The following is a 27,501-nucleotide window of genomic DNA, read 5'->3' as shown; positions in this document are numbered from 1 at the left end:
ATAAAAAGCGTCACAATTTTAAAGGCTTGGATCTGCCTTGCTTTCTTTGGTTCAATACTGATAATTAGCACAATATTTACAGCTCATGAATTGAACATCCAACAGTCCACATCCAGTATGTAAGTAGGTTGCTTACATTTTTTCTATTAGTTTTAGATACTGAAATGTCTCTCCCCATGAGCAACACATGCAACTACACATAAAGGAATCCAGAGATCTCAAAAATGCTACATAGCTGCATTTTACTCAAGCTGCAGTACATAACTTGAATAAAAAATATGTTTTCACCATATTTGTTAAAGCTGTCACCATGTTGTAGCAGTTTGTTATTAGACAGATAATCTGTGAAAACAATCAATCTCCTCCATCTCCTTCCTGAATTACTATTACTGGTTAAAGTAATGCACCGTTCTGACCAAAACAACCAATCAGAACAAGTAGGACGCTCTTAGTGCTGTCAATTATCCTCATTCACTTGCTGCTAAATGTGCTAATGGTGGAGAAACAACTTATCATTACAAGAAACTGTTTATATGCCATCATTGGTAGCTATGCTAACTAAACTGAGCATTCACAGATTTGTGCTATGCTAGCTGCAGCACGGCACAAATCGAGGGGGAGGAAGGATGAGCAGCACCACATGAGATTGTGATTGACAGCACTAAAACTCTCCTGGTTGTTTCTAGCACTGGGAGAAGGCAGAGGAAATAGATTTTTCACAGATTACCTCTCATACCATACTGTCACAACATAATGACAGTTTTAAAAGATATGTGAAAAATATTTATATGAAAGTGACATACTGCAGCTTTAATTTCTCTCAGGAGAGGACGGGTCAGGAGGGACGTGGGTCATCTGTTGTTAAGTGGTAAAAGGTACAAGGGACAAGTTAAATATATGAATATGTTGGTAATTTTTTTCCTTAATTCATTAAATGCTAATGAAAAGGAGGCAAACATTTCGTAGCTAAGCTAACTATGCTACATGGTTGATAATCTCACACAGTCTACCCACCTCTCTTGGAGAAAAACCGGGTTATAAATTAAACTCTTGCCTTCTCTCTCTCTCTCTCTCTCTATTTTGTTTTTGAAAACCTGATTTCATAACTTTTCTTAGCAGCATAGTAACTGCCACAGTTGTTCTTGTTTCCTACTATCTGCTGCTAACAGTGTCACAGTGAAGCGCTCCAAGCAGGAATGAACCATTTAACTCAGATTAGGGAGTTCAGGGCAAATATGGATGTGTGTTTTTTGATCTGGGAGTGGGAACATTAAATTTTTACTGCTAAAAACAATCTTTGAAAATACAATATGATTAATTTTGTAATTGACAGAGCCCCAATTTTTTTTTTCAATTTCTATGAACAAAAAATAAATAAATAAATTGTGGAGGGCCCCCTGTTGGTCAGGGGCCCCTAGAATTGGCATCACTCTCCCTCCCCTTTACTGCGCCCCTGCTCTGTGTATACATTAAAAAAAAAAAAAAAAATTCCCTTCTCACCCTCCGCGGGTGGTCTCTTTCCACAGGTCAACATATATAATGTTGACAAACAAAAAATGGAAACTTCAATAGCCTTAAAACTACAGAATTAGAATAAACAACCTGAATACCGTCTATCGTCTTGATGTTATAAAATTGAATCCATGAGATGTGACCCGTGTGGTTTGTGGATTTATGTATGTGGACAATTAATATCTCTGTGAACGAGTTTTTGGATGTTTTCATGATAATTTTCCCTGTTTCTTCTCCTTTGTGAAAGCAGAACTTAAGATCCAGGCTATGATGCTGAGCCCCAATGGTCTCCTGAACCCCAAAGCCTCCATGCCTCACCCCACTCCTCCTCCACTGCCCATCATCACACACACTGCAGCCACACCCACCATAAACTCCAACCAGTCCCGCAGGCCGAGTGGAGTTTCCATGGAGGTCAACAGTTTGGAGCAGAGGTCGCTGGTAAGGCTGGACAAGATCATATTTAATATTTTTACACAGCAGTTCAGGTTTACTAAAACTGTACAGGAGAAAGTCAATTTTTAAAAAGCAAATAAAGTTCTGTTAATGTTAACATACATTTTTAAATCCTGCAATGAGTTTGTAGAAAAATAATTCAAAATTTTAATTTCTTTTATTCCCCTAAAACTGCTATATTTGTAAGTCTGGGGACATTTGAAACATTTGCCAAAGTAAATATTTTGAAATCAGTCAAAGTCTTTTTGCTGGTTTTTTATTACCATCAAATGTTGATTTAGTGAACCACGAAACCCTCGAGAAAGAAAGGACGCAGTGTTCTCCTCAGTTAAATACCGCTTTTAATGGATTGTGCCTCAGGTGAGTTCATGCACATGCCTTTTTCTAAATTCAAATAATTGTTTCCAGTAAAGCTTAAATTCTTGCTGAAAGTTCTTGCTCTTCTGGTCACAGAAACATGAGCAAACATAAAGGCCGAACCCATCCTGAGTCACAGTAAACTGCATAGAGTTCAGTCTCTTTACAACATTGTGTTTTCTGCCCTTCTAAAGTCTGGCTGCTAATCACTCAAATACAAGAAATAACTTTAACATGGATTTTTATCTACTTTGTTTGCTTAAGTAAACTTCTGACATGTTCACGTACCATTACACACTGCAGATATCAATCTGCCACACACAACAAATACCCTATGTGAGCTTTTTTTGTTGTTAAAAATTCACCAAAGCAATGTCTAAATGGTCCAAATATATGAAGGCTAATTTTGGTGTTTATTTGTTCTACATGTGATTTATTAAATTCATTTTCCAAGTACACCTGTTTTAACCAATATCGACAAACAAAAACAGCAGAAGCAAGCTGTATGCAGCTTGGCTCATATCTGAGTTACATAATCAATCACCTTCACATGAAGGAATAAATGAGAAATGAGAAAATACAGTCTTTTTCCATGCATTGATATTATTACATCAATGTCACAACTAGAAGAAGGATTAAATGAGTTTATTTCTGCTGAACTGAGTGAATCTGTGGAGTTTCTGCTGATGCTTTCTGACAGATATTTTACATCTTGTTATGAACCTGACCACTATCAAACTAGGCAGTTTGCTTTGTCTAAACCAAGATGAAATAGTTTACACCATTTCATCTTGGTTTGGATGTGTTGAATAAGTGCAGGTGTCATTGCAGTACCCAAAAATTCTTTAGTCACATAAACCTGAAAAATTAAAAAATTAATCTAATCCTGTCCTGTTGTTTATTTCAATTTTGAGTATTTGATTTGATCTTGAAACTTAAAAACATAAAAACTAACCTCTTTATTGTATTATTATGTTTTTATGTCGTGGTATTTATAGCAACATTATATGTTCAATAATATGCATTGTATATTAGAAATAAATTCAAATCAATTCATTGCACCCAGGAAACAGTGATGAAGACAAAAGGTGATAAAAACCAAATCTTTTGCTCACCAGGTAAAAACTAGTTAATATTTATTTATTTATTTATTTTTTACCTGAGCAATAGATAAAGGTCATTTAAGATATTTCAGCAGGTTTGGCTCTTTGGAATCAAATTCCAAAAAACCCCCAAAAAAACTAGTGTATCTGTATAGCCTTCGAACACCTATAGTATCCAGAAATCTAAGTAGGGTAGAATGAAAATGTGGAGAGAAATGTCTTCCAAGTTGTTTTTCTGTCCCTGGAGTCTCTGTGGGATGGCAGTCCGGAGAGCCGGCGCTCCAGCTGGACGAGCAGCGGCAGAGCTCCCAGCCTGCACCGGAGGAGCCAGTCGGGGGAGATGGAGTCTCTCCTGTCATGCTCCAGCCCCAGCAGCAGGGAGCAGTCTCTGGACCAGTCGGACCACCTGCAGGTTCCCATGCTGCTCTCACCAGACTGCAATGGCACCACCTTTCACCTTCCAGAGCTGGGCTACGACAAGGCCACATCATATTTCCACAGTGATCATGATGAGGAAGACACTGAAGAGGTGAAAGAAAAATAACCAATTCCTTACACCCAATCAGAACATGCAAAATCACATTTAAGCAGAAATATTGATAAAAACGTTGCATCCTGAGGTGAGTTGGAACTTTTGGCAACTTGAATATTAACATTTATTTGCAGCAATAAACATTTGAAGACAATGAGCATTTAATGAATGTGTACTATAAAATAATAAATTATATTCCATGTAGTGGTGCATCAAGGCATGCAACCATCCTGTGATTTATTGTGTGTGTATTTGTATGCTTTTTGCAGAGTTTATGTGAGAGGCTGAAGAAGATGCTGGAGCCATATGAACCTCTGTGGTGCAGAGAGCATGAAGAGTGGTCACTGTATCTGTTTGCACCAGAAAATGAGTAAATGAACAAAAAACAAGAGAGAAAAGAAATACCACACACACTCATAAAAACAGATATGCCACTGATCGTCTCCTGAGTAGTCTGAGTGGTTAAACCGCAGCAAGTGTGAACATTCACAGTGAACTTGTGAATCTTGTAGCTAACCCTTAGTAATTAAATTTTTACTCTTTTCAATTAAAGCAGTGGTTCTTAACCTGGGTTCGATCGAACCCCAGGGGTTCGATGAGTCGGTCTCAGGGGTTCGGCGGAGCCTCTGCCGCGGAGGTAAAGACACACTTACGTAAAGTCGTGATGACGCCCCGCTTTGCCATCACTTGCTGCAGAGGATCACGTTACATTGCTGAGCCAATCAGAGCTGCGGAGGAGCAGTGATTGAAGGAGTTTCACTCTCAGCATGAATTTGAACTTGTGTCTTTAATTACTTCAGCAAAACTCACAGTTTTTACCAAATTCTGTAGTTTTCGGTGTACTTCTAAATCTGCTCCTTAGCCGCATCTTTTCGGGGTTGGTACTGCCTCTAGTGGCGTGGGGGTGGTAACACAACTAATATAATTACATTACTAAATCAGAATACCGCAAAGTCTTTATTATTTATTATGAATTTTTCATTTTCTTAAGAATGTAGAGGTAATTAAATGATCTAAACAAAACCTTAAAGTGGTTCCAGTTTCTCTTGATGGCCAACCTGTTGAAACTGGCAAATTTGGGTCGTTCCTGGACAGTCAGCTCAGCTTTGCTGAAAACACTGATTATATTTTGAAGAACTGTTCTCAGAGACTCTACCTTTTAAGAAGACTTAGTGATCATGGGGTGTCTTGATTTTATTTATCACTACAGAAGGGTTCAGTGAATGCGTATATGAAACTGGTGGGTTTGGTACCTCAAAAAAGGTTAAGAACCACTGAATTAAAGGAAGTGAAAGTGTGAGTGTACTCTGTGTGTGGACATTGTGTTGTGAAATAAGTGATCCTTGTGTTTTGTGTGAAGCCTGGAGATGTAGCTGATGTTGTTTTTCTTCTGATTGTGTCTCTCTTTAGGCTAAGGCTGTGGTGTCAGAAGGTTATAAGTCACAAGATGTTTGATCACATCGTCCTGCTTTTCATCTTTCTGAACTGCATCACCGTAGCCCTAGAGAGGCCTGATATACATCCTAAGAGCATGGTAGAAAACACACCCAGACACACACATTTGCACAATTAAATGTGAGTAATGTCAAAGGAATGCCACAATCAACCTCAACTTCCCATTAATCGCTGTAATCTACAGATCATAGGACAGAGATGAATTCCACATTGTTCTGTAGTTTTTTAATGACAACATTTGAGTTGTTCTTTTTGCAGGGTGAACTCAACATCAGTGGTTTTATAATAATAATAATAATAATAATAATAATAATTAATAATATGTTTGTGTAATCACAGAGAATAACAATCAAAGCATGTTTCAAAAAATGATAAAAGTTAAAACCAATGATAAACTCATTAAGACATAGAATAGGCATGTTTAAAAAGTAAAGTCTTTAAGCCTCTTTTAAAGTGAGCCAGTGATTGTGGAGCTCTTATGGTCCGAGAGAGAGTTCCACAGGCGGGGGCAGCCACGCAGAATGGGCCCAATCTCCCATGGGCCTTCATTTAGTCTGTGAAAGGTGGAGAAAATTACTGTTCTGTGACCGTAATGAACGCGAAGATGAATATGGAACAAGAAGGTCCTTCAGATAGTCTGGTGAAATTCCGTTTAAATATTGATGAGTAATGAGAGCAATCTTATGTTTATATAATTATAATTGCATTGATTACTGTAACAGATTTGTTGGGTCTGCCCAACAAATCAGTCCTCGAGCTGCAGCTGATCCAGAACACTGCTGCTGATGTTCTCACTAAAACCAGGAAGATTGAGCACATAACACCAGTTCTAAAGTCCTTCACTGGCTCCCTGTAGCTCAGAGAATACACCGTGTTCCAAATTGTGATGCAAAATGGATTTAAGTGTCATAAAGATTAAATTTTTTGTTGTGGTATTAAATTTATAGATGATATTGTGTGTCAGGGCTCTTTGAATCACTATAATTAATTTCAGAGAGCTGGTTGATTAGTTTGTCTGGTGAGCTCAATTAAAGGAAATCTACAGAAGAAGGATGTTCCATATTATTAATCAGCCTCAGGTTTCAAACAATATTGGAAAGAGATAGTGTAGTGTCATATGGCACTACACTATCATCAGATAGTGTAGTGGTATGAAAACATTAGATATTTAACAAAAACTGAAGCGTTATCGTACTGTGAAGAGAGAGGCTGATTCAGAACAAAGGGTTTTGTGTAGATAAAGGCACAATGAGGAAGGTTTCTGTTAGACAAATTCATCAGATTAAGGGAGCAGCTGTTAAAATGCCCCTACAAAGCAGCAAACAGTTATTTGAAGCTGCTGGTGCCTCTTGAACCTCAAGATGGAGGATCCGGAAGGGGGGAATATGACCTCAGCAAAGTATATGAACATTCTGACTGATCACTTTCTTTCATGGTTCAAAATGAAGAGCCGTACCTTCAGTAGTAAAATTATATTCATGCATGACAATGCATGCTGCAAGGAATATCACTGTGTCATTCCTTGCAGCATGACACAGGAATGCGGCAAGGAATTCCTGTGTGCCCCTTTTATGGGCATAAAAGGGGAGAAACTCATGGTGTGGTCACCATCCTCCTCTGACCTCAACCCTATCGAGAACCTTTGGAGTATCCTCAAGCAGAAGATCTAAGGGTGGGATGTAGTTCATATCAAAACAGCCGTTCTGGGAAGGTATTCTGACATCTTGCAAAGAAATTAAAGCAGAAACTATCCACAATCTCACAAGTTCAATGGATGCAAGAATTGTACAAGTGATATCAAAGAAGGAGTCCTATGTTAACATGTAACTTGATCTCTTAAGATGTTTTACATTGAAATAGCTTTTGATTTTAGTACCTGTGACCACTTAATGCTGCACATTCAAAGAGTGACCGTTTGCAGTTCTCCATCCATCCATCCATCCATCCATCCATTTTCTTTCGCTTATCCGGGGTCGGGTCGTGGGGGCAGCAGCTTCAGAAGGGAGGCCCAGACTTCCCTCTCCCCAGCCACTTCTTCCAGCTCCTCCGGGGGAACCCCATGGCGTTCCCAGGCCAGCTGAGAGACATCATCCCTCCAGCATGTCCTGGGTCTTCCCCGGGGCCTCCTCCTGGTGGGACGTACCCGGAACACCTCACCAGGGAGGCGTCCAGGAGGCATCCTTACCAGATGCCCAAGCCACCTCAACTGGCTCCTCTTGACGTGGAGGAGCAGCGGCTCTACTCCGAGTCCCTCCCGGATGACCAAGCTTCTCACCCCATCTCTAAGGGAGAGCCCAGCCAACCTGCAGAGGAAACCCATTTCGGCCACTTGTATCTGTGATCTCCTTCTTTCGGTCATGACCCAAAGCTAATGACCATAGATGAGGGTGGGAACGTAGATCGACCGGTAAATCGAGAGCTTCGCTTTGCCAGTACAGCGCCCGCTACACAGCAGAGGCTGCTCCAATCCGCCTGTCGATCTCCCGCTCCCTTCTTCCCTCATTCATGAACAAGATCCCCAGATACTTAAACTCCTTCACTTGAGGCAGGACAACCCCCCTGACCTGGAGAAGGCACTCTATCCTTTTCCAGCTCAAGACCGTGGCCTCAGATTTGGAGGCACTGATCCTCATCCCGGCTGCTTCACTCTCGGCTGCGAACCGCTCCAGCGAGAGCTGCAGATCATGATCTGATGAAGCCAACAGGACCACATCATCTGCAAAAAGCAGAGATGCGATCCTAAGGCCACCAAAACGGATCCCCTCAACACCTCGGCTGTGCCTAGAAATTCTGTCCATGAAAGTAATGAACAGAATCAGTGACAAAGGGCAGCCTTGGCGGAGTCCAACTCTCACCGGAAACGGGCCCGACTTACTGCCGGCAATGCGGACCAGACTCTGACACCGGTCATACAGGGACCTGACAGCCCGTATCAAAGGGCCCAGTACCCCATACTCCCGGAGGACCCCACACAAAGCCCCCCTAGGGACACGGTCGAACGCCTTCTCCAAGTTCATAAAACAAATGTAGACTCCCAAGCACCCTCCAGGACCCTACTGAGGGTGTAGAGCTGGTCCAGTGTTCCACAACCAGGACGAAAACCACACTGCTCTTCCTGAATCCGAGGTTCGACTGTCTGACGGACCCTCCTCTCCAGGACCCCTGAATAGACCTTACCAGGGAGGCTTAAGAGTGTGATCCCCCTGTAATTGGAGCACACCCTCCGGTCCCCCTTTTTGAACAGGGGGATCACCACCCCAGTCTGCCAATCCAGGGGAACTGCCCCCGATGTCCATGCGATATTGCAGAGACGCGTGAGCCAACACAACCCTACAACATTCAGAGCCTTAAGGAACTCTGGGCGGATCTCATCCACATCCGGGGCCCTGCCACTGAGGAGCTTTTTGACCACCTCGGCGACCTCGTCCTCAGAGATTGGAGAGCCCAACCCAGAGTCCTCTGGCTCAGCTTCCTCAACAGAAGGCATGTTGGTGGGATTGAGGAGGTCTTCGAAGTATCCCGCCCACCGGCCCACAACGTCCCGAGTTGAGGTCAGCAGCACACCATCCCCACTATAAGCAGTGTTGGTGCTGCACTGCTTCCCCCTCCTGAGACGCCGGATGGTGGACTAGAATCGCCTCGAAGCCATACGGAGTTAAAGCTCCGTCTCGCAGGGGATTCCGCCAGACGTTCCCAGCAGACCCTCACTACACATTTGGGCCTGCCAGGTCTGAACGGCTTCCTCCCCCACCACTGGAGCCAACTCACCACCAGGTAGTGGTCAGTGGGCAGCTCCGCACCTCTCTTCTCCCAAGTGTCCAAGACATATGGCCGCAGATCCGATGAAATGATGACAAAATCGATCATCGAACTGCGGCCTAGGGTGTCCTGGTGCCAAGTGCACATATGGACACCCTTATGCCTGAACATGGTGTTCGTGATGGACAATCCATGACGAGCACAGAAGTCCAACAACAGAACACCACTCGAGTTCAGATCGGGGGGCCGTTCCTCCCAACCACACCTCTCCAGGTCTCACTGTCATTGCCCACGTGAGCGTTGAAGTCCCCCAGCAGAACAAGGGAGTCCCCAGGAAGGGCACTCTCCAGTACTCCAAGAAGGGTGGGTAATCTGAACTGCTGTTCGGCCCGTAAGCACAGACAACAGTCAGAACCCGTCCCCCCAACCGTAGGCGGAGGGAGGCTATCCTCTCATTCACTGGGGTAAACCCCAACGTGCAGGCGCTGAGATGGGGGGCAACAAGTATGCCCACTCCTGCCCGGCGCCTCTCACCGTGGGCAACTCCAGAGTGGAAGTACGTCCAGCCCCTCTCAAGGAGACTGGTTCCAGAACCAGAGCCATGTGTTGAGGTGAGGCCAACTATTTCTAGCCGGAACCTTTAAGCCTCGCACACTAGCTCCGGTTCCTTTCTCACCAGTGAGGTGACGTTCCACGTCCCAAGAGCCAGCTTCTGCAGCCCAGGATCTGACCGCCAGGGTCCCCTGCTTCAGCTGCCGCCCATAACACAGTGCACCCGACCCCTTTGGTCCCTCCGACAGGTGGTGAGCCCATTGGAAGGGGGACCCACGTCTCCTCTTCGGGCTGAGCCCGGCCGGGCTCCGTGGGTAAAAGCCCGGCCACCAGGCGCTCACCATTGTGCCCCAGGCCTGGCTCCAGAGTGGGGCCTCGGTGACCTACATCTGGGTGAGGGAACACAAGATCCAAAGTTATTGTCCATCATAAGGGTCTTCAGGCTGCGCTTTGTCTGGTTCCTCACCTAGGACCTGTCTGCCTTGGGTGACCCTACCAGGGGCATAAAGCCCTAGACAGCATAGCTCCTAGGATCATTGGGACACTCAAACCCCTCCACCACGATAAGGTGGCAGCCCAAGGAGAGGCAGTTCTTTATAATCCATGAAATGTTTAGAAAATCTGCTGTGCATAATAATTTGGAACAGTGCATTTTGAGTTTATTTTTTGAAAAAAATACTGTTCTCATTGGGAGCTTTGTTCAGTAAAATTTGATTTATACTGTAAAAGTTCATGACTTGAAAATTATACTGACCATTTGCAATGACCATTTAAGAAAATCTCAGAAAATATCATTTGGATAATCATTTGGAACATGGTGTAGACTTTAAAATACTGTTGTTAGTTTATAAATCACTGAACAGCTTAGTACCACAATACATTAAAGATCTACTGTTGTATCAACCTTCCAGACCTCTCAGATCGTCTGGTTCTGGTTCTGCTCTGCATCACCAGAACCAGAAACAAACATGGAGAAGCAGCGATCCGCTTCTATGCACCACAAATTTGGAACAAACTTCCAGAAAACTGTAAAACATCTGAAACACTGAGTGCCTTTAAATTTCGACTAAAACCCCACCTGCTTAGAGTTGTATTTGAAACGTGATCAATTACAGATTTAATGATGACACTTGACTTAATGTAATGTTTTGATTGTCGATTCTATGTTGCATGACTTTGTGTTTGTCATGATGTAAAGCACTTTGAAATGCCTTGTTGCTGAAATGTGCTATACAAATAAAATTTGATTGTTTGAATTTGATTATACTGAATTCTGTAGGTAACAGGAAGCCATTGGAGGTTATGGAGAATAAGTGTAATATGTTCAGATTTACGAACTCCTGGTAAAATCCTGGCTGCACTATCTTGAATGTATTGAAACTTTTGAAGGTTTTTGTCGGAGATTAAAAAAAACAAACAGGGAATTGCAATAGTCAAGCCTGGAGGACAGTGTTGTGTTCAAGACCACCTAACCCGAGACCGAGACAAGACCAAGACTTTTAGGGTCCGAGACCAAGTCAAGACCAAGACCGAGGGAAGTCGAGACCGAGTCAAGACCAAGACCAGCGGCCCATGCTACATGACACAATAAAATGTAAAATATGATCGATATTGCTTCCCAAAATAATCTGAAAGATCCATATTCCCATAAAAACACCTAGATATTAAATACTTAATACATTTTACCAATATTAAATATTAAATTTCTGTGCTACAATGTGTGATGGTCTCGTGCCATCACTAAAAACATAACGCCCTGGGCATTTGCCCATATTGCTCATGTAAGAAACCACCACTGTTTGTACCATTAAACACAGCAATTGAGGCAATGCCCTGACGGTAAATGACGCTCAACTGTGAACACTGACCAAGGAGCAACAAGCAAGAATTAACCAAACAGAAGGCGCTCATCGTGACTGTTTTCACTCTCTATCCCAGTACATGAAGCCAGGTAGTCTGACACCATGGCAGACATTACTGCTGCCACTTTGAACAAAAACAGTCAAAGAGCAATGTGCATGCTCTACGTGCTCTTTCATTCTTGTGTTTTAGTTATTTGTTAATTTAAATAACATACATAATTAAATAAAATAATGATACAGTGTACACAGAGCTTTACAAGAACAAAGAACGGGTGTTCTGTCAGGTCAGCATACGTTGTCAGATAGTCGTACGCTTAGCTCAGACATGCATACGCTGTCATTACCATATGATTTTATTTAATCAGCAACATAGAATCATGACGTAGATCATTACACACTTGGTTATTAACAGTTGTATGGCATCCAGCTGCAGCCAGACCTACTTTAAATACACTTTGAAACCACGACAACGCATGTATATCTATCTAGTTATCATATTATGTCATATTCTAAACAATTTAATGACTTATTTTCGTCATAACTTGTTGCGTATGCTGAACTGACAACTCCACTGACGGTCGGACTTCTTAATGCGCATGCACAGGCATGGTACTCACTGCATGTATGCTATCCTGACAGCGTATGGCTATCTGATAGAACACCGGCTATATCTGTCAGACACGTCATTACCATAAGATTTCATTTAATCAACAACATAGAATCATGACGTAGATCGTCATACACTTTGTTAACAGTTGTATGGCATCCTGACTTAGCAGTTAAGTGAGTTTTACACGGGTGTGTGCTGTAGCTGACTCCAGCAGCAGCCAGACCTGCTTTAAATACACTTTGAAACCATGACAACACATGTATATCTGTATAGTTATCATTGAAAACAATTTAATGACTTATTTTCGTCATAACTTGCTGCGTATGGTGAACTGACAACTCCTCTGACTGTCGGACTTCTTAATGCGCATGCGCAGGCATAGTACTCACTGCATGTTTGCTATTCTGACAGCGTATGGTAATCTGATAGAACAACGGCTCTCAGTGAGTGACACTCCAGTCCTATCTAATAAGTAAAGAGCCGTGGAGAAGAATCGACTGTTTCTGAATGTCACATCACTATATTGCAGACTTTTGGACACAGTGTTGTCCCATATGTGCGACAAGTCAGTCAACACCTCCGCACAATAATTCAGCGCAGTGAGTGACTTTTTTTCATCACAAATTATTGTGTCTCTGTACAGCTAGCTTTGCTAACATCATGTCAACGGAGCTTACCTTCTCTGAGCTACTTTTCTAAGTGACGAAAAAAGTTAGACGTTGTCCACACCTTCTGTGAAAGTGAAACGATATTGAGTTAGCTGTGGCCATCAGATTTCTTACTATTTATGCAGCGCTTAAATTATATGCAGTAATATAATATATGCAGTAATATAATATAAGTAACAGAAACACGTAGTTGCTTGGATTTTAATCGGTGCATTTTGCATCCACTGAAAACAAAGATGTTAACAAATAAACTGGACAGTATGCTGTACGTTTAGTGGTATTTTCATAGTTGCGGTCTCAGATCCTCAGAGCCCGAGACCGGTCTCGAGACCAAGACCAACTTCGAGTACCACAACACTGCTGGAGGAGACAAAGACAAGTGATGTTGTCTTAACTTGGACGAGTATCTGTTTTAAAAAACAAGAGTTGGATCCACATGTTTAAAATGATTGTGACAGGGTCAAAATTAAACATACAGAACTATTAATATTTGGATAAATCCTGTTTGTGAAGCTGATTTTTAAGCAAAATCAGAAAAGGGTTTACGAGGCTGTTTACAAAATACACACCTTCCATAGCATATTGTATTTGTTTGGGAATATCATCCTGTTTACCTCTGGAATTCAAATAAACTTACAATACTATGAATAAAGTCGGGTTTTTAAGTATCTTTGCTGGTCTTTAGGGGCTTGTTCAGTTCTGTACGGGTCTTTATGCATATGTATTGTCTTCACGAGTATTGAAGGGTCTGCATTGGTGTCTATGGATCTTTATAGATCTTTGCGGGTCTTTACGGGTCTGTACAGATGTGCGTGTACCTGTGTTTTATAACTTGTAATTTTCTTTTAACTGCTTACATTTTTTGTGTTGTTTTTGTTGCTGCCTGTTGGTCAGGACTCCTTTGAAAAATACTTAGGTTTTTTTTGTCAGTGGGTTTTTATCCTTGTCAGATAAAGTTAAATAAAACTGATTGATTTATTTATTTCAAACAAGTTTTTAAAAACAAGACATAAAAAAACAGAGAAAACACCTATCCATCCATCCATCCATCCATCCATCCATCTTCTTACACCCGTGTCCTTAAACGGGTTAGGAGGGTTGCTGGTGCCCATCTCCAGCGAATGTTTTGGCCAAGAGGCGGGGTCACCCTGGACAGGTCACCAGTCTGTCACAGACAGAGAAAACATTTGCATACAAATAATTATATGTTAAAAATATAAATTGGTTGTTAAAAATGACTATCTATTGTATTATTGCCATCAGTTGGACTGGAACAAAGCTGTAGAGATCTCAGCTTTGAGATCTCTGCAGACAGTATGAATATGAGTGTATGCGTGTGTGTGTGTGTGTTGTGGAGATTATCCTTTCTCCATTTAGATCTTAATGTAAGAGGTTCAAGAATAGTTAGTAAGTTGAATTCATGAATTCCATTTATTAAGATTAAACTGCAGCACTGGTCCGTTATCATAGTCTCCTTATGGAGCAAAATGGCCCTTAACAACAGCTTCTGATTCCTTTTGTTGGCCCTAAAGGGGGTGTTTACTAGTGTGTCACTTCCTTTAGCCTTAGCTATGTGTGCATGTGCACTATGTGTGTATGTGTGTGCATATACGTACATGCAAGCAGCTTAAAGAAATAGAGGAAAACACAGAATTATTTATTCCCAACAGTGTATAACAGCAGCTTTATGCACTCTTACACTAAAATAGTGTCCTGAACCTGTGGAAACGTGATGTTTGAGCACTGCTTGTTAAAGAACTAAAACTAAAGAAGTGGTGAATGCGTCACACAAAAAAACACACACACATGAAAACTTAACTTATACCATTCCTTCTCACAGTTATGTAATCGGGGAGTCTGTAAGATCAGATCTTTGATATATTACTCAGCTGAGCTCTCATTGTACACAATTGTGTGAAGCACCATGAACTGTCCAGGGATCATTATGATTCTTTGAAGCTTCACACTTCAAAGTGGAAATCCTCTAGACTTACATTAGACTCGTACCCTGTTTGTACACACTTTCATTTGCCAGTTTGTGGTGTAATACTTGCACTCTGGGCATATGTGGATCAATCTAAATATTGATAGGACCAATTCCAGTGTTAGTACAAGAATCAATTGATACTAATACAATGGTATTGATATAGTTTTAGTTGTTCTCGACATTCCTCTTCTCCGACCATCTCATACCTCTGCACTTTTTGCTTCTTGTCCTCCTTTGTTCTTGGTTGTCAGCCCGTCTGTACATGACTCAGCAGAACAGGAAGGAGATATGTTGGCATCATGTCATCAGCACATGATGGTGAGGGGAAGAGGAGTCGTAGGGGTGTGTCTTAACCACCTTTTACACCATCTGTTTTTCCAGTCTTTTGTGTTTTTTTTCTTTAACATTTTTTTCATTTTGACATACATTAACATAACAGATCAAGTTCCCAACCACCCACACAAAATCGGCACATCAAAAAACAACAGCTCGTCAAGACAACATGAGATAAATACACCCTAGAATGATCCACATCTTTCTACAAATACACAAAGAAAAACGGTTACACAAACTACTAAGCAGTGGCAGGTTTGTCATTTGCAGTCTTTCACTGAGGAAATTTTAGTACAGGGTCCCATATCTTCTCAACACATTAACTCTTGTAATTTACACCATCTTTAATGAAAACACATAAAACAAGCATATGAAGGCTTTCAAGTATTTGTATAAACACTAACTTTATACAAGCACACTGAAGGAGTGAAAAAATAGTCAAAACTGCAAAATAAAGAGCAAGAGGAAAAAATCTCTTAACCTCAACACTGAAAGTGGGTTCCCTGAAAGAGTTATTTCAAGGGTTCACAGAACATTTCAATCTGGAGAGACTCAGACGAAGAAAAAGGAACAATTAAAAGATTTAATGACAGGAATAAGTAACAGTTCTTTGGCGCTCGGGCCCCGGTAGCTGATTTGAGCTGAGATTTGATGTGAACTCGATGAACATCCCGATAACTGATTAGGGATGCTCTTCCCCGGGGCCCGACACTGGTGGTGGAGGTCGGGAAAGGGTTCCATCCTGGAGAACCGAAGGATGTGGGTGGAGAAGGGGCGGTGGTGGGTTGAACGTAGCTGGGAACCGGCTGACGGCTTGGGTGTGGATCCTTTTATGATGATTGGACGTGCTGAGTGAGGTCCAGCGCTGAGGTCGGAGATGAGCATGACACCGATGGGCGAACGGAGGGGGCGGAGTCTTCCAGCTTGAATTTTTGCTATCAGCTCCATATCAATAGCTTTTAATCAGTGAAGTAAAGTTTTAAATGATATATTTGTCAACAGAACTGTTCACTCTTGCATGATTACATGCATACTTGGGTTGAAAAAAATGTTTTATCACTTTGATTACTTAGAATAATGATTCATGTTTAATAAAACTAGGAAAAGTTGAATGCTCAAAAACTCAAGTGATCTTGACATGTTTATTATTTAACTTATTCATGAAAGTACCCATGATATTTTCTCTACACTGTATTTAGAAACACATTCACAGTTTCTCACACTACTACTGTCGTTTGATTCTTTATTGTAATTTAACATTCTTTCATGTCTTAAATACATTAACTTCTTTGTTTGGGCTTAAGTTTTTATTACAACAATGACTTTTCCTAAATATTGTCTAAAAAGATAACACATTTGTCCGAAGTTTGCATGTCCATGTCCCAACTCTATTAATTGGGAGTTTGTCAATTGGCGTTTGTCTCTGTGATGAATTGGCAACTTGTTCAGGGTATTCCCTAAATTACCTTCTTTGACTTGTAGAAATAAGCTTTAGCTGCCCTTCTGTAACCCAGGATTAGGTAGCTGTAGAAAATTAATGGAAGGGTGGATAAATATTTTAATTCGTAAATGAAAAATCAGAGGCATATCAGTGTTAAGCAGTACTACACCAAAGACAAGCAGCCTCAGGTTAAATTCGGAAAAAAGTACCATATTTTCCACACGATAAGGCGCACCTAGAAACCTTCAATTTCCTCAAAAGCCAACACTGCGCCTTATAATCCGGTGTGCCTTATATATGGACCAATATTGAGCCACAACAGTTCTAGCAACTACGGCAAGCAGCCGCCGACTTCATTTTCGCCCGTAGAAGAAGAAGCGCGCAGTGCATGCTGGGATAGTTGTCAGAATGCTGGTTTGTAATATATTAATAAAGTTTGACTGACCTATCTACCCATAGACATAATATAAAAACAGATGCCTCATGGACCACGCTCTTGCCTATTGTCGCTGACGAGATTTGGGCGGCCATCTTGGAGCGGTCCACCACTCCACTCAGCGTTATATGTCTGGCAGGCACAATGACGTATTAGCATATTTAATCGATCATAACACGCTTTTTTGTTACTGGAAACCATATTCAAACAGCTATGAAAGCTACATTTACAAAAAATTTTATTTTTTAAGTATTTTTTGTAATTTTGTTGATACATAATTGAGCATATTTAAATATGCTTAGTGGGCATAACAATGGAATAGGAATAGAATATTCTGATATTGATGTATGATGAGCATTTTACAAAGCACACAGCCGTTCATAATTTTTAAAATAAATTATTTAGTAATATACATATTTATATAATTATACAAACACAAAAATATTCGGCTATATATATATATATATATATATATATATATATATATATATATATATATATATATATATATATATATATATAAGCCAACTGCAAACCACTTACACAAGTGTCCATCAAATGTGGCATATACCAAGGAGATGCTCTGTCCCCACTGCTGTTCTGCATAGGCCTGAACCCCCTCAGCCAAATCATCAACAAGACTGGCTACGGATACCGACTTAAGAATGGGGCCACAATCAGTCACCTCCTCTACATGGATGACATCAAGCTGTACGCCAAGAGCGAACGAGACATCGACTCACTGATCCACACCACCAGGATCTACAGCACTGACATTGGGATGTCATTCGGACTAGAGAAGTGTGGTCGGATGGTTACAAAGAGGGGGAAGGTCGTCCACACAGAAGGGGTCTCACTCCCAGAAGGAACAATAGCAGACATAGAGCACAGTTACAAGTACCTGGGAATACAGCAAGCAAATGGCAACCTCGATGAGGTCACAAGGAAAGGAGCCACAGCCAAATACCTCCAACGAATAAAGCAAGTCCTGAGAAGCCAGCTCAATGGCAAGAACAAGATCCGTGCAATAAACAGCTATGCCTTGCCAGTAATCAGATACCCTGCCGGAATAATTAGCTGGCCAATGGAAGAGATGAAGGCCACGGATGTTAAGACTCGGAAGCTACTAACCATGCATGGAGGGTTCCACCCCAAATCCAGCACCCTGAGACTGTACACGAGCCGTAAGGAAGGAGGCAGAGGACTAGTGAGTGTGAGAGCCACTGTCCAGGATGAAACATCCAAGATCCATAAATACATCAAGGACAAAGCCTCAACGGACGATGTGCTCAGCGAATGTCTCAGGCAATGGGGAACAGAGGACAAGGTTCTGGAGGAACCATCATGGGAGGACAAGCCCCTACATGGGATGTACCACCGACAAATAACTGAAGTGGCTGATATCAGGAAATCCTACCAATGGCTGGAGAAAGCTGGACTCAAGGACAGCACAGAGGCCCTCATCCTGGCCGCCCAGGAACAGGCCCTAAACACCAGAGCAATAGAGGCTCAGATCTACCACACCAGACAAGACCCAAGGTGTAGGTTGTGCAAGGAGGCCTCTGAGACAGTCCAGCACATAACAGCAGGGTGCAAGATGCTGGCAGGGAAAGCGTACATGGAACGACATAACCAAGTGGCGGGCATAGTGTACAGGAACATCTGTGCAGAATATGGACTGGAAGCCCCGAGGTCAAAATGGGGGACACCCCCAAAGGTGGTGGAGAATGACCGAGCTAAGATCCTGTGGGACTTCCAGATCCAGACAGACAAGATGGTAATGGCGAACCAACCGGACATTGTGGTGGTGGATAAAGAACAGAGGAAAGCCGTTGTGGTGGATGTAGCAATACCAAGTGACCACAACATCAGGAAAAAGGAGAATGAGAAACTGGAGAAATACCAGGGCCTCAGAGAGGAACTGGAGAAGGCCTGGAAGGTGAAGACCACAGTGGTGCCTGTGGTCATCGGGGCCCTCGGGGCAGTCACCCCCAAACTGGAGCAGTGGCTCAAACAGATCCCAGGAACAACATCAGACATCTCAGTCCAGAAATGTGCAGTTCTAGGCACAGCCAAGATACTGGAGGAGAACCTCAAGCTCCCAGGCCTCTGGTAGAGGACCCGAGCTCAGAGGATGAAAGAGACCACCCGCGGAGGGTGAGAAGGGAATTTTTTTTATTTTTTATATATATATATATATATATATATATATATATATATATATATATATATATATATATATATATATATATACCAACCAGCTAAAGTGTACTCTCAATGGCAGGGTACTAACAACAGAGCAGACCCACCAAGGCTGGAGACTGAACAATACTGGAAAGGCATATGGGAAAGGGAGGCGTCCCACAACAGCAAGGCACAGTGGCTAACCTCTCTACGAGAGGACCACAGCAACCTCCCTGAACAAGCCCCGGTAACCATCACTGTGGCAGATGTCCAAGAAAGAGTCTCGGGTATGAAAAACTGGACAGCACCAGGGCCTGACATGATCCATGCCTACTGGCTAAAGAAACTCACTGCCCTCCATGAGCGACTGGCAGCTCAACTGAACCAGCTGCTACAGAATGGGACTCACCCTGAATGGTTAACTGAAGGGCGCACAATCCTGATCCAGAAGGATCCCTCAAAGGGTTCAGTCCCATCCAACTATCGGCCAATAACCTGTCTCTCTACAACATGGAAGCTCATGTCAGGCATCATAGCGGCTAAGATAAGCGGACACATGGATAAATACATGAGCACGGCACAGAAGGGCATCGGCATAAATAGTAGAGGAGCCAAACACCAACTCCTTGTAGACCACACAGTCGCCCGAGACTGCAAAACCCGACACACCAACCTGTGCACCGCTTGGATTGATTACAAGAAAGCCTATGACTCAATGCCACACACCTGGATCATTGAATGCTTAGAGATGTACAACATCAATAGGACTCTAAGAGCCTTCATTGCAAACTCGATGGGGCTGTGGAAAACCACCCTTGAAGCCAACTGCAAACCGCTTGCACAAGTGTCCATCAAATGTGGCATATACCAAGGAGATGCTCTGTCCCCACTGCTGTTCTGCATAGGCCTGAACCCCCTCAGCCAAATCATCAACAAGACTGGCTACGGATACCGACTTAAGAATGGGGCCACAATCAGTCACCTCCTCTACATGGATGACATCAAGCTGTACGCCAAGAGCGAACGAGACATCGACTCACTGATCCACACCACCAGGATCTACAGCACTGACATTGGGATGTCATTCGGACTAGAGAAGTGTGGTCGGATGGTTACAAAGAGGGGGAAGGTCGTCCACACAGAAGGGGTCTCACTCCCAGAAGGAACAATAGCAGACATAGAGCACAGTTACAAGTACCTGGGAATACAGCAAGCAAATGGCAACCTCGATGAGGTCACAAGGAAAGGAGCCACAGCCAAATACCTCCAACGAATAAAGCAAGTCCTGAGAAGCCAGCTCAATGGCAAGAACAAGATCCGTGCAATAAACAGCTATGCCTTGCCAGTAATCAGATACCCTGCCGGAATAATTAGCTGGCCAATGGAAGAGATGAAGGCCACGGATGTTAAGACTCGGAAGCTACTAACCATGCATGGAGGGTTCCACCCCAAATCCAGCACCCTGAGACTGTACACGAGCCGTAAGGAAGGAGGCAGAGGACTAGTGAGTGTGAGAGCCACTGTCCAGGATGAAATATCTAAGATCCATAAATACATCAAGGACAAAGCCTCAACGGACGATGTGCTCAGCGAATGTCTCAGGCAATGGGGAACAGAGGACGAGGTGCTGGAGGAACCATCATGGGAAGACAAGCCCCTACATGGGATGTACCACCGACAAATAACTGAAGTGGCTGATATCAGGAAATCCTACCAATGGCTGGAGAAAGCTGGACTCAAGGACAGCACGGAGGCCCTCATCCTGGCCGCCCAGGAACAGGCCCTAAACACCAGAGCAATAGAGGCTCAGATCTACCACACCAGACAAGACCCAAGGTGTAGGTTGTGCAAGGAGGCCTCTGAGACAGTCCAGCACATAACAGCAGGGTGCAAGATGCTGGCAGGGAAAGCGTACATGGAACGACATAACCAAGTGGCGGGCATAGTGTACAGGAACATCTGTGCAGAATATGGACTGGAAGCCCCGAGGTCAAAATGGGGGACACCCCCAAAGGTGGTGGAGAATGACCGAGCTAAGATCCTGTGGGACTTCCAGATCCAGACAGACAAGATGGTAATGTCGAACCAACCGGACATTGTGGTGGTGGATAAAGAACAGAGGAAAGCCGTTGTGGTGGATGTAGCAATACCAAGTGACCACAACATCAGGAAAAAGGAGCATGAGAAACTGGAGAAATACCAGGGCCTAAGAGAGGAACTGGAAAAGGCCTGGAAGGTGAAGACCACAGTGGTGCCTGTGGTCATCGGGGCCCTCGGGGCAGTCACCCCCAAACTGGAGCAGTGGCTCAAACAGATCCCAGGAACAACATCAGACATCTCAGTCCAGAAATGTGCAGTTCTAGGCACAGCCAAGATACTGCGCAGAACCCTCAAGCTCCCAGGCCTCTGGTAGAGGACCCGAGCTCAGAGGATGAAAGAGACCACCCACGGAGGGTGAGAGGGGAATTTTTATTATTTTTATATATATATAGCCTGATGGCCTAATATTATTCATCAGCCTGTTTTAAGCCGACGAGTTCTAGCTTCAGAGATTCAGCATCTGAGATTGAGTCCAAAATCCGATGCGAGATTTATCCATGCTGCAGTGAATCCGTCGCTCTCTAAAGTTAGGGTTAGGGTAGTAAATACAAAACATAAAACAGTGCGGAAAATACGGTAGTGTCAGGGCTTCATTTGAAATACCCTTCAGTGTAGGACACACGTCATTGTCTCTCAGAAAATAAAAGAAAAGAAAAGAAAAAAAAAGAATAAAAAAGAAAACAGATAAAGTCTACACCGCAGAGTGAAAGTCACCAGCCTTCAAAGTCAGGTTCAGGTGATTTCAGGAATTTTAATTTGAATATGAGGATCAGAGTATTGTGGTAAATTTTCATTTTATTTATGCGACCAGTTATTCCACTTTAAACTTTACTAATTTAATCGTAAGCTGTTCATGAACCCTAGTGCACATCATGCAGTATTCTGCTGCTTCACCGTTACATGGCCTAATGAACATGACTCCTTTCTTTAGCATCATATTCATCATCCCTAATAACTTAATTATCTTTTGCCCTTTTTTCGTTATGTTTTTAGTGGAGATCATACAAAATTTATTTTATTTAGCAAGAGGCATGGGAAGCAGTTTTCTGGACTATTTGTCTGCTTCCCAGACCATTTATGGAGTTATGTTTCATAAATAGGTGATGGCATAATAAAAGGATTTTAACAGGTTAAAATATGGCTGAAGCTAGGTTCTATTCAATACATTTATTTGTAAAGCTATTCTACTGTAACTAACTGTTCTTAAACTACTAAAGGAGTTCCATGAAAACCTGAATGGTAAGATAACTTTTTAATTGTTTTAGGAGCTTTTGGAAGTTTGTATCAGTGATGTCTCTTCTTATCATGTCTGGTAAAGGCCTTTAATTTCCATACCTATTCTTTCTATTATATACATTGCAAGATATCTCTTCTTTTTAAGCTATTTGAAACCTCCGGTTAAGAATTCATCTTTAGTTGAAACTAATTTAGTCGATAAACTGTGAGATTAATTTGGTTTTGAAAACCAATGACACTGTCTAGTTTATGACATAAGAAGTCATTTAAAGTGGCAGAAAGTCATTACACAGGATTGGTTATTAGAGGTGCCCGCAGAAGAATTTAACTTCCCATACTGGGAAGGTCTTAAAACAACATGTAATCTCTTTAAAGTGCAGTTTCCTCTGTTGGAGAGAACAATTTCATTTTGTCTTGTGCACAAGGTTTTACCACATGCTGAAGATAATGGGGGAAAAAAGACAAAATGTTTCCGTTTGCACAGACTGGGGATTATTTGTTTGCAGCTGATGCAATCTTAGTTTGAGACCAGCGATCACGTTTGTTCGCTTTTGTGTCCACTATATCTGCTATGGTAAGTAATTATATTTATATAGCATATTTTCAACAACAAGGCAATGTAAAGTGCTTTACATGAATTACAAGGAAATACAACAAAGCAACAAACCAAAAGAAGAGCAAAAGAAAAAACAAAAATCTATAACCCCACGTTTAAGAATAAGTAATCCATGATTTATAAACTGGTAGGGGTTTCTCTGGATTCTTGTTCCGATAATGTTGAGTTAAGGTATGAGTAGTTTCGCTACATAAACTAAATAATTTCTCTGGATTCTAAGTTGGCCTTTCTTCAGCTCATTATGTATCATGTTTCTATCCAGGCTCAAAGCGAAAGCTACTTGGACACATTACCTTTGAAATGACAAATGCTTCTTGCTTTGTGTCAGTGAATGCTCTCATACATGTGCCTGTGTGTGTCTGTGACAGGAGCGAATGTTTCTCAGCGTGTCTAATTACATCTTTACCATCATCTTTGTGGGCGAGATGATGATCAAGGTAACCATAACAGAACCCTTTTACTGCACAAGCATTTCACTCATACGACTTTTTCTAATCTCGCTCATGAAAAGAGTCAATTTTCCTCCTGGGTGGGGACTAGAGAAGTTTTTATGTCTCGTACTTTTTTTTTATTGTTTAAGTAATTCAGTTGGATCTGTGTGTGTCACCAGGTTGTAGCAATGGGCCTGTACTTTGGAGAAGGTGTGTACCTTCAGAGCAGCTGGAATGTGCTGGATGGCGTGCTGGTTTTTGTGTCCCTGGTGGACATTCTGGTCTCCATGGCATCAGCAGGTGGAAATCGAATCCTGGGCATGCTGCGAGTCCTTCGCTTGCTTCGCACCCTGCGTCCGCTCAGGTAGGGCGATGGAACAGTTCCTCGTGTGTCTACTACACTCACATCCTGAAGTACTTCTTCTGTTTTACTACAAGCCTATGGCAAAGTATTTGACCTTGGGAGACTTCTTTTGTTCTTGCCTTTTTTTTTGTGTCACTTTAATATTTCAGCTCATCAAACACATTGAAACATCCATCCGTGATAGTGTGAGTAAATACAAAACTAAGTTTTCAAATGACTATTTAATGTAATAGTAGAAAAAAGCTGTCCCTATGTGCCTTAAGGCATTTGAGATAGATGAGTGTGTCTACATCCTTGTTTTGAATGGTTTTTGACCATTAGTTGCCAGTTGAAGGTTAAACCGTATGAACTGGATGTAACACTTTACTTCTTTACTTTGACTAGGCCACTCCAAAACTTTAATTTAGTTTTTTCTAGAGGTGGACTTCATTTCAATTCATGTCATCCAGATTCGGATTCAGCAAAGCCGCCGCAGGCCATCACCCTGCTAGCACCATGTCTGACAGTCCATCTACTGAAACACTGTTAGTTTTAGCCTTGGAAAATTTACACACACCCTCCTAAAAGATACACCGATGTCTCTTCAATCCAAAGACTATCAAGATATTATTTAGTCCTTTGTGTTTCTTAGCGATGGATTTTTCTTTAGAACTCAGACAGCTGCGGTGGCGCAGGGGTTAAGCACAACCCACATATGCAGGCCTTAGTCCTTGATGTGGCCGTTGCAGGTTCGATTCCCGACCTTTGCCGCATGTCTTTCTCATTTCCCACTTTCCTGTCAATTAACTATCAAATAAAGGCCACTTGAGCCAATAAAACCTCAGACAGCTGCAGAGATGACAGTGGCAAACCTCTGGTGATGAGATTATCCGATAGTCAAAATAAAGGAACTTCCATATAAGGCAGTAGGAACATATGACAAGGAACCAAGGTGAAAACAATCAGAGAAATGTGGAACATCTAAGTTGTGAACTGAGCGATGGTGAATACTAAGCAGAAATAAACTGAAAAGAGGCAGAACAAAAAACATAAGGCTCTCACCAACCAAAAGCTTAAGACTAATAGAAGAATTCAAACAAAATTCACCAAGAGCAAAACACAAGATGAGCTCTGTAACTCTAACACAAAGGAATGGAAAGCTATGGAAAGACCTTTATAGTATAAACAGCCCAAATTAATCCAAACATGAAAAAGCTTCACCATGTTTTCTGCATTTGTGGATAATACCATACCTTACCATGTTTATTTATACAGCTCTTTAAAAAAACAACACATGCTTGACCAAAGTGCTGCACTGCAGGTAAAACACAAAGCAGAGATAAAAACCCTTAAGATCCTAAAAACAGTAACATTGCACTGAATTGTACAATCACTAAGACTAAGCAGTGAGAACAATGTCTGACTCAAGTTGAGTTAAAATCAAAACAGTAAAAGTGTTTTCAAGTGAGATTTTAAAACATCAACAGAGTGCTTGTCTTGTGTGCAGAGGAAGCTCGTTTGGGGCCCAACAGAAAACGTTCAGTCATTTTTTAATTTCCTCTTGGATTTAGGATTCACCAGCAGCATCTGGTCAGCTGACCTGAGGGAACGACATACATCGTTCTTCCAGCATATTTGACCAGCCTGCTGGTCAAATTGCTGGTGCAAGGCCATTAAGTGACCTGAAAACAAATAGCAGAACTTTCAAATTGATCCTGAAATAAATAGGCAGTCAGTGCAGAGATGCTATCGCTGGAGAAATGTGCTCTCGTTTCTTTGGACCTGTTAAAATTTATGCCGGTGCATTTTGGACTGGCGTGCCAGAGTGACCTGGCTAATTCCTGTTAAAAAGGAGTTTATCTAATCCAACAAGGAGTTCATAAACATAGATTACTAATTCCCAGTCTCACCTAAGAAGCAGAGATATATCAAAGATGTAAAAAGGATGATTCTAAAACATCCTTATAAAATTCTGGTTGATAACCTTCATGGTTATTGACCAGGAAGGTGGGTGCCTTTTCAAACACCTGAGATGCTGACAAGAGTCAAGAAGTCAGCACAGAGGGAACTGGTGGGACATTTTGGACAAATTAAATCATTCAATAATCATTCTAGCTGGAGTCCCAAAGTCTTAGAAATGTTTTTTTTTTTTTAACTTGTTCCAGATTGATTTGCCAATGACTTTTCTTCTGGACTGTTCTTGAATTTCTTTAGTCCTGAGACTAAAGTAATCGCTAACATGTTGTAGGTAATCGCTAACACCTACTTCATGTTGTCTGATAGGTTCTATGTTAGTGATTCCTTGATTCTACAAATCAGGCAGTAACTGGGCTTGAATGTGACTAAGGACACTGAAACCAATAAATGTGGTTAATTACAGATGCAGGGGCACCGCTAGGAATCTTGGGCTCCATGACAAAAAATTAAATTGGACCCTTCCTGTGCACCTGCTGTTACAGTTTCTTGAGTCTATCTGACCCATCAAAAGCGTCACAATTTTAAAGGCTTGCAACTGCCTTCTTTTCTTTGGTCCAATACTGATACTAGCACAATATTCATTACTAGTGAATTTTACATCCAACAGTCCGCATACAGTGTGGTTTATGCATACAGGTTGCTTAATTTTTTTATTATTAGCTTTAATATGTCTCTCCCCACCAGCAACAGTCATAGGCGACATGTAAAATATACATAAAGCAACCCAGACTTCTCAAAAATGCTATGAAGTTGCATTTTGTTCAAGCAGCAGTATATAACTTTAATTAAAAAATATGTTTCTCCATATTTGTTAAAGCTGTCACCATGTTGTGTAGGACTGTCTGGACTGACAGGAGGCTATTTTTTATTATCTTTTTATAAAGATTGTTTGAATTTCTGTCAGTATTAAATATTGTTGTGTAATTCTAAAAATAGCAGAGAGACAGGAAAAATCTCTATGGATTCCCTGTAATTCCCTGAACACAGTGTTGCTCACCTTTATCACTGGGACGGGAGGATTAGGCTGGTATGGTGGCTAGAGCTGCTGCTGACTGACTCATCTGTTGTTAAGTGTGATAAAAGGTACAGGGGCAAGTTAAATATATGAATATGTTGGTAGATTTGTTCCTTCATTCTTTAAAAGAAATGGAGGCAAACAGTCTGTAGCTAAGCTAACTGTGCTAAATGGTTGATAATTGACAGTCTACCCACCTCTTGGAGAAGAACTGGGTTACAAATTGACAAATTGAGGGTAGAGAACATTCCTTTTCTCTCTATCTCCCTATATTTTTAAAACCTGACTTTATTATTTTTCTTGGCAGCATAGTAACTACCACAGTCATTCTTGTCTTCTACCAACTGCTGCTGAACACAGTCACCTTAAAGCGAACGAACCATTTCATGCAGATCCAGGGGGGTGTTCAGGGGAAATATGGATGTGTGGTTTTTGGTCTGGGAGTGACAACATTTAATTGATACTAATATTAATTTTGTTATTAACAGGGCCTTCGATTTTTTTTCTATTTCTATAAGATCCCCCCAAAGAAATTA

General features: G+C 41.9%; 1 protein-coding gene across 1 annotated transcript in view; it reads left to right on the top strand.

The window, feature by feature from the left end:
* Positions 1–27,501, top strand: part of LOC106908529 (voltage-dependent T-type calcium channel subunit alpha-1H-like) — a 290,955-nt gene that overhangs the window by 198,622 nt on the left and 64,832 nt on the right. Inside the window, exons 16-22 of the mRNA XM_088014499.1 lie at positions 1,763–1,953; positions 3,676–3,957; positions 4,230–4,330; positions 5,371–5,494; positions 9,190–9,192; positions 23,568–23,636; positions 23,810–23,994. Coding sequence (XP_087870625.1) covers positions 1,763–1,953; positions 3,676–3,957; positions 4,230–4,330; positions 5,371–5,494; positions 9,190–9,192; positions 23,568–23,636; positions 23,810–23,994 — 955 coding nt within the window. The remainder of the gene's footprint in view (positions 1–1,762; positions 1,954–3,675; positions 3,958–4,229; positions 4,331–5,370; positions 5,495–9,189; positions 9,193–23,567; positions 23,637–23,809; positions 23,995–27,501) is intronic.

The sequence above is a fragment of the Poecilia mexicana genome, unplaced genomic scaffold (assembly GCF_051168715.1).
Source record: "Poecilia mexicana isolate PSO_F unplaced genomic scaffold, ASM5116871v1 scaffold_1, whole genome shotgun sequence".
Lineage (NCBI taxonomy): Eukaryota > Metazoa > Chordata > Actinopteri > Cyprinodontiformes > Poeciliidae > Poecilia > Poecilia mexicana.
This window is presented reverse-complemented; position numbering and strand designations above follow the sequence as displayed.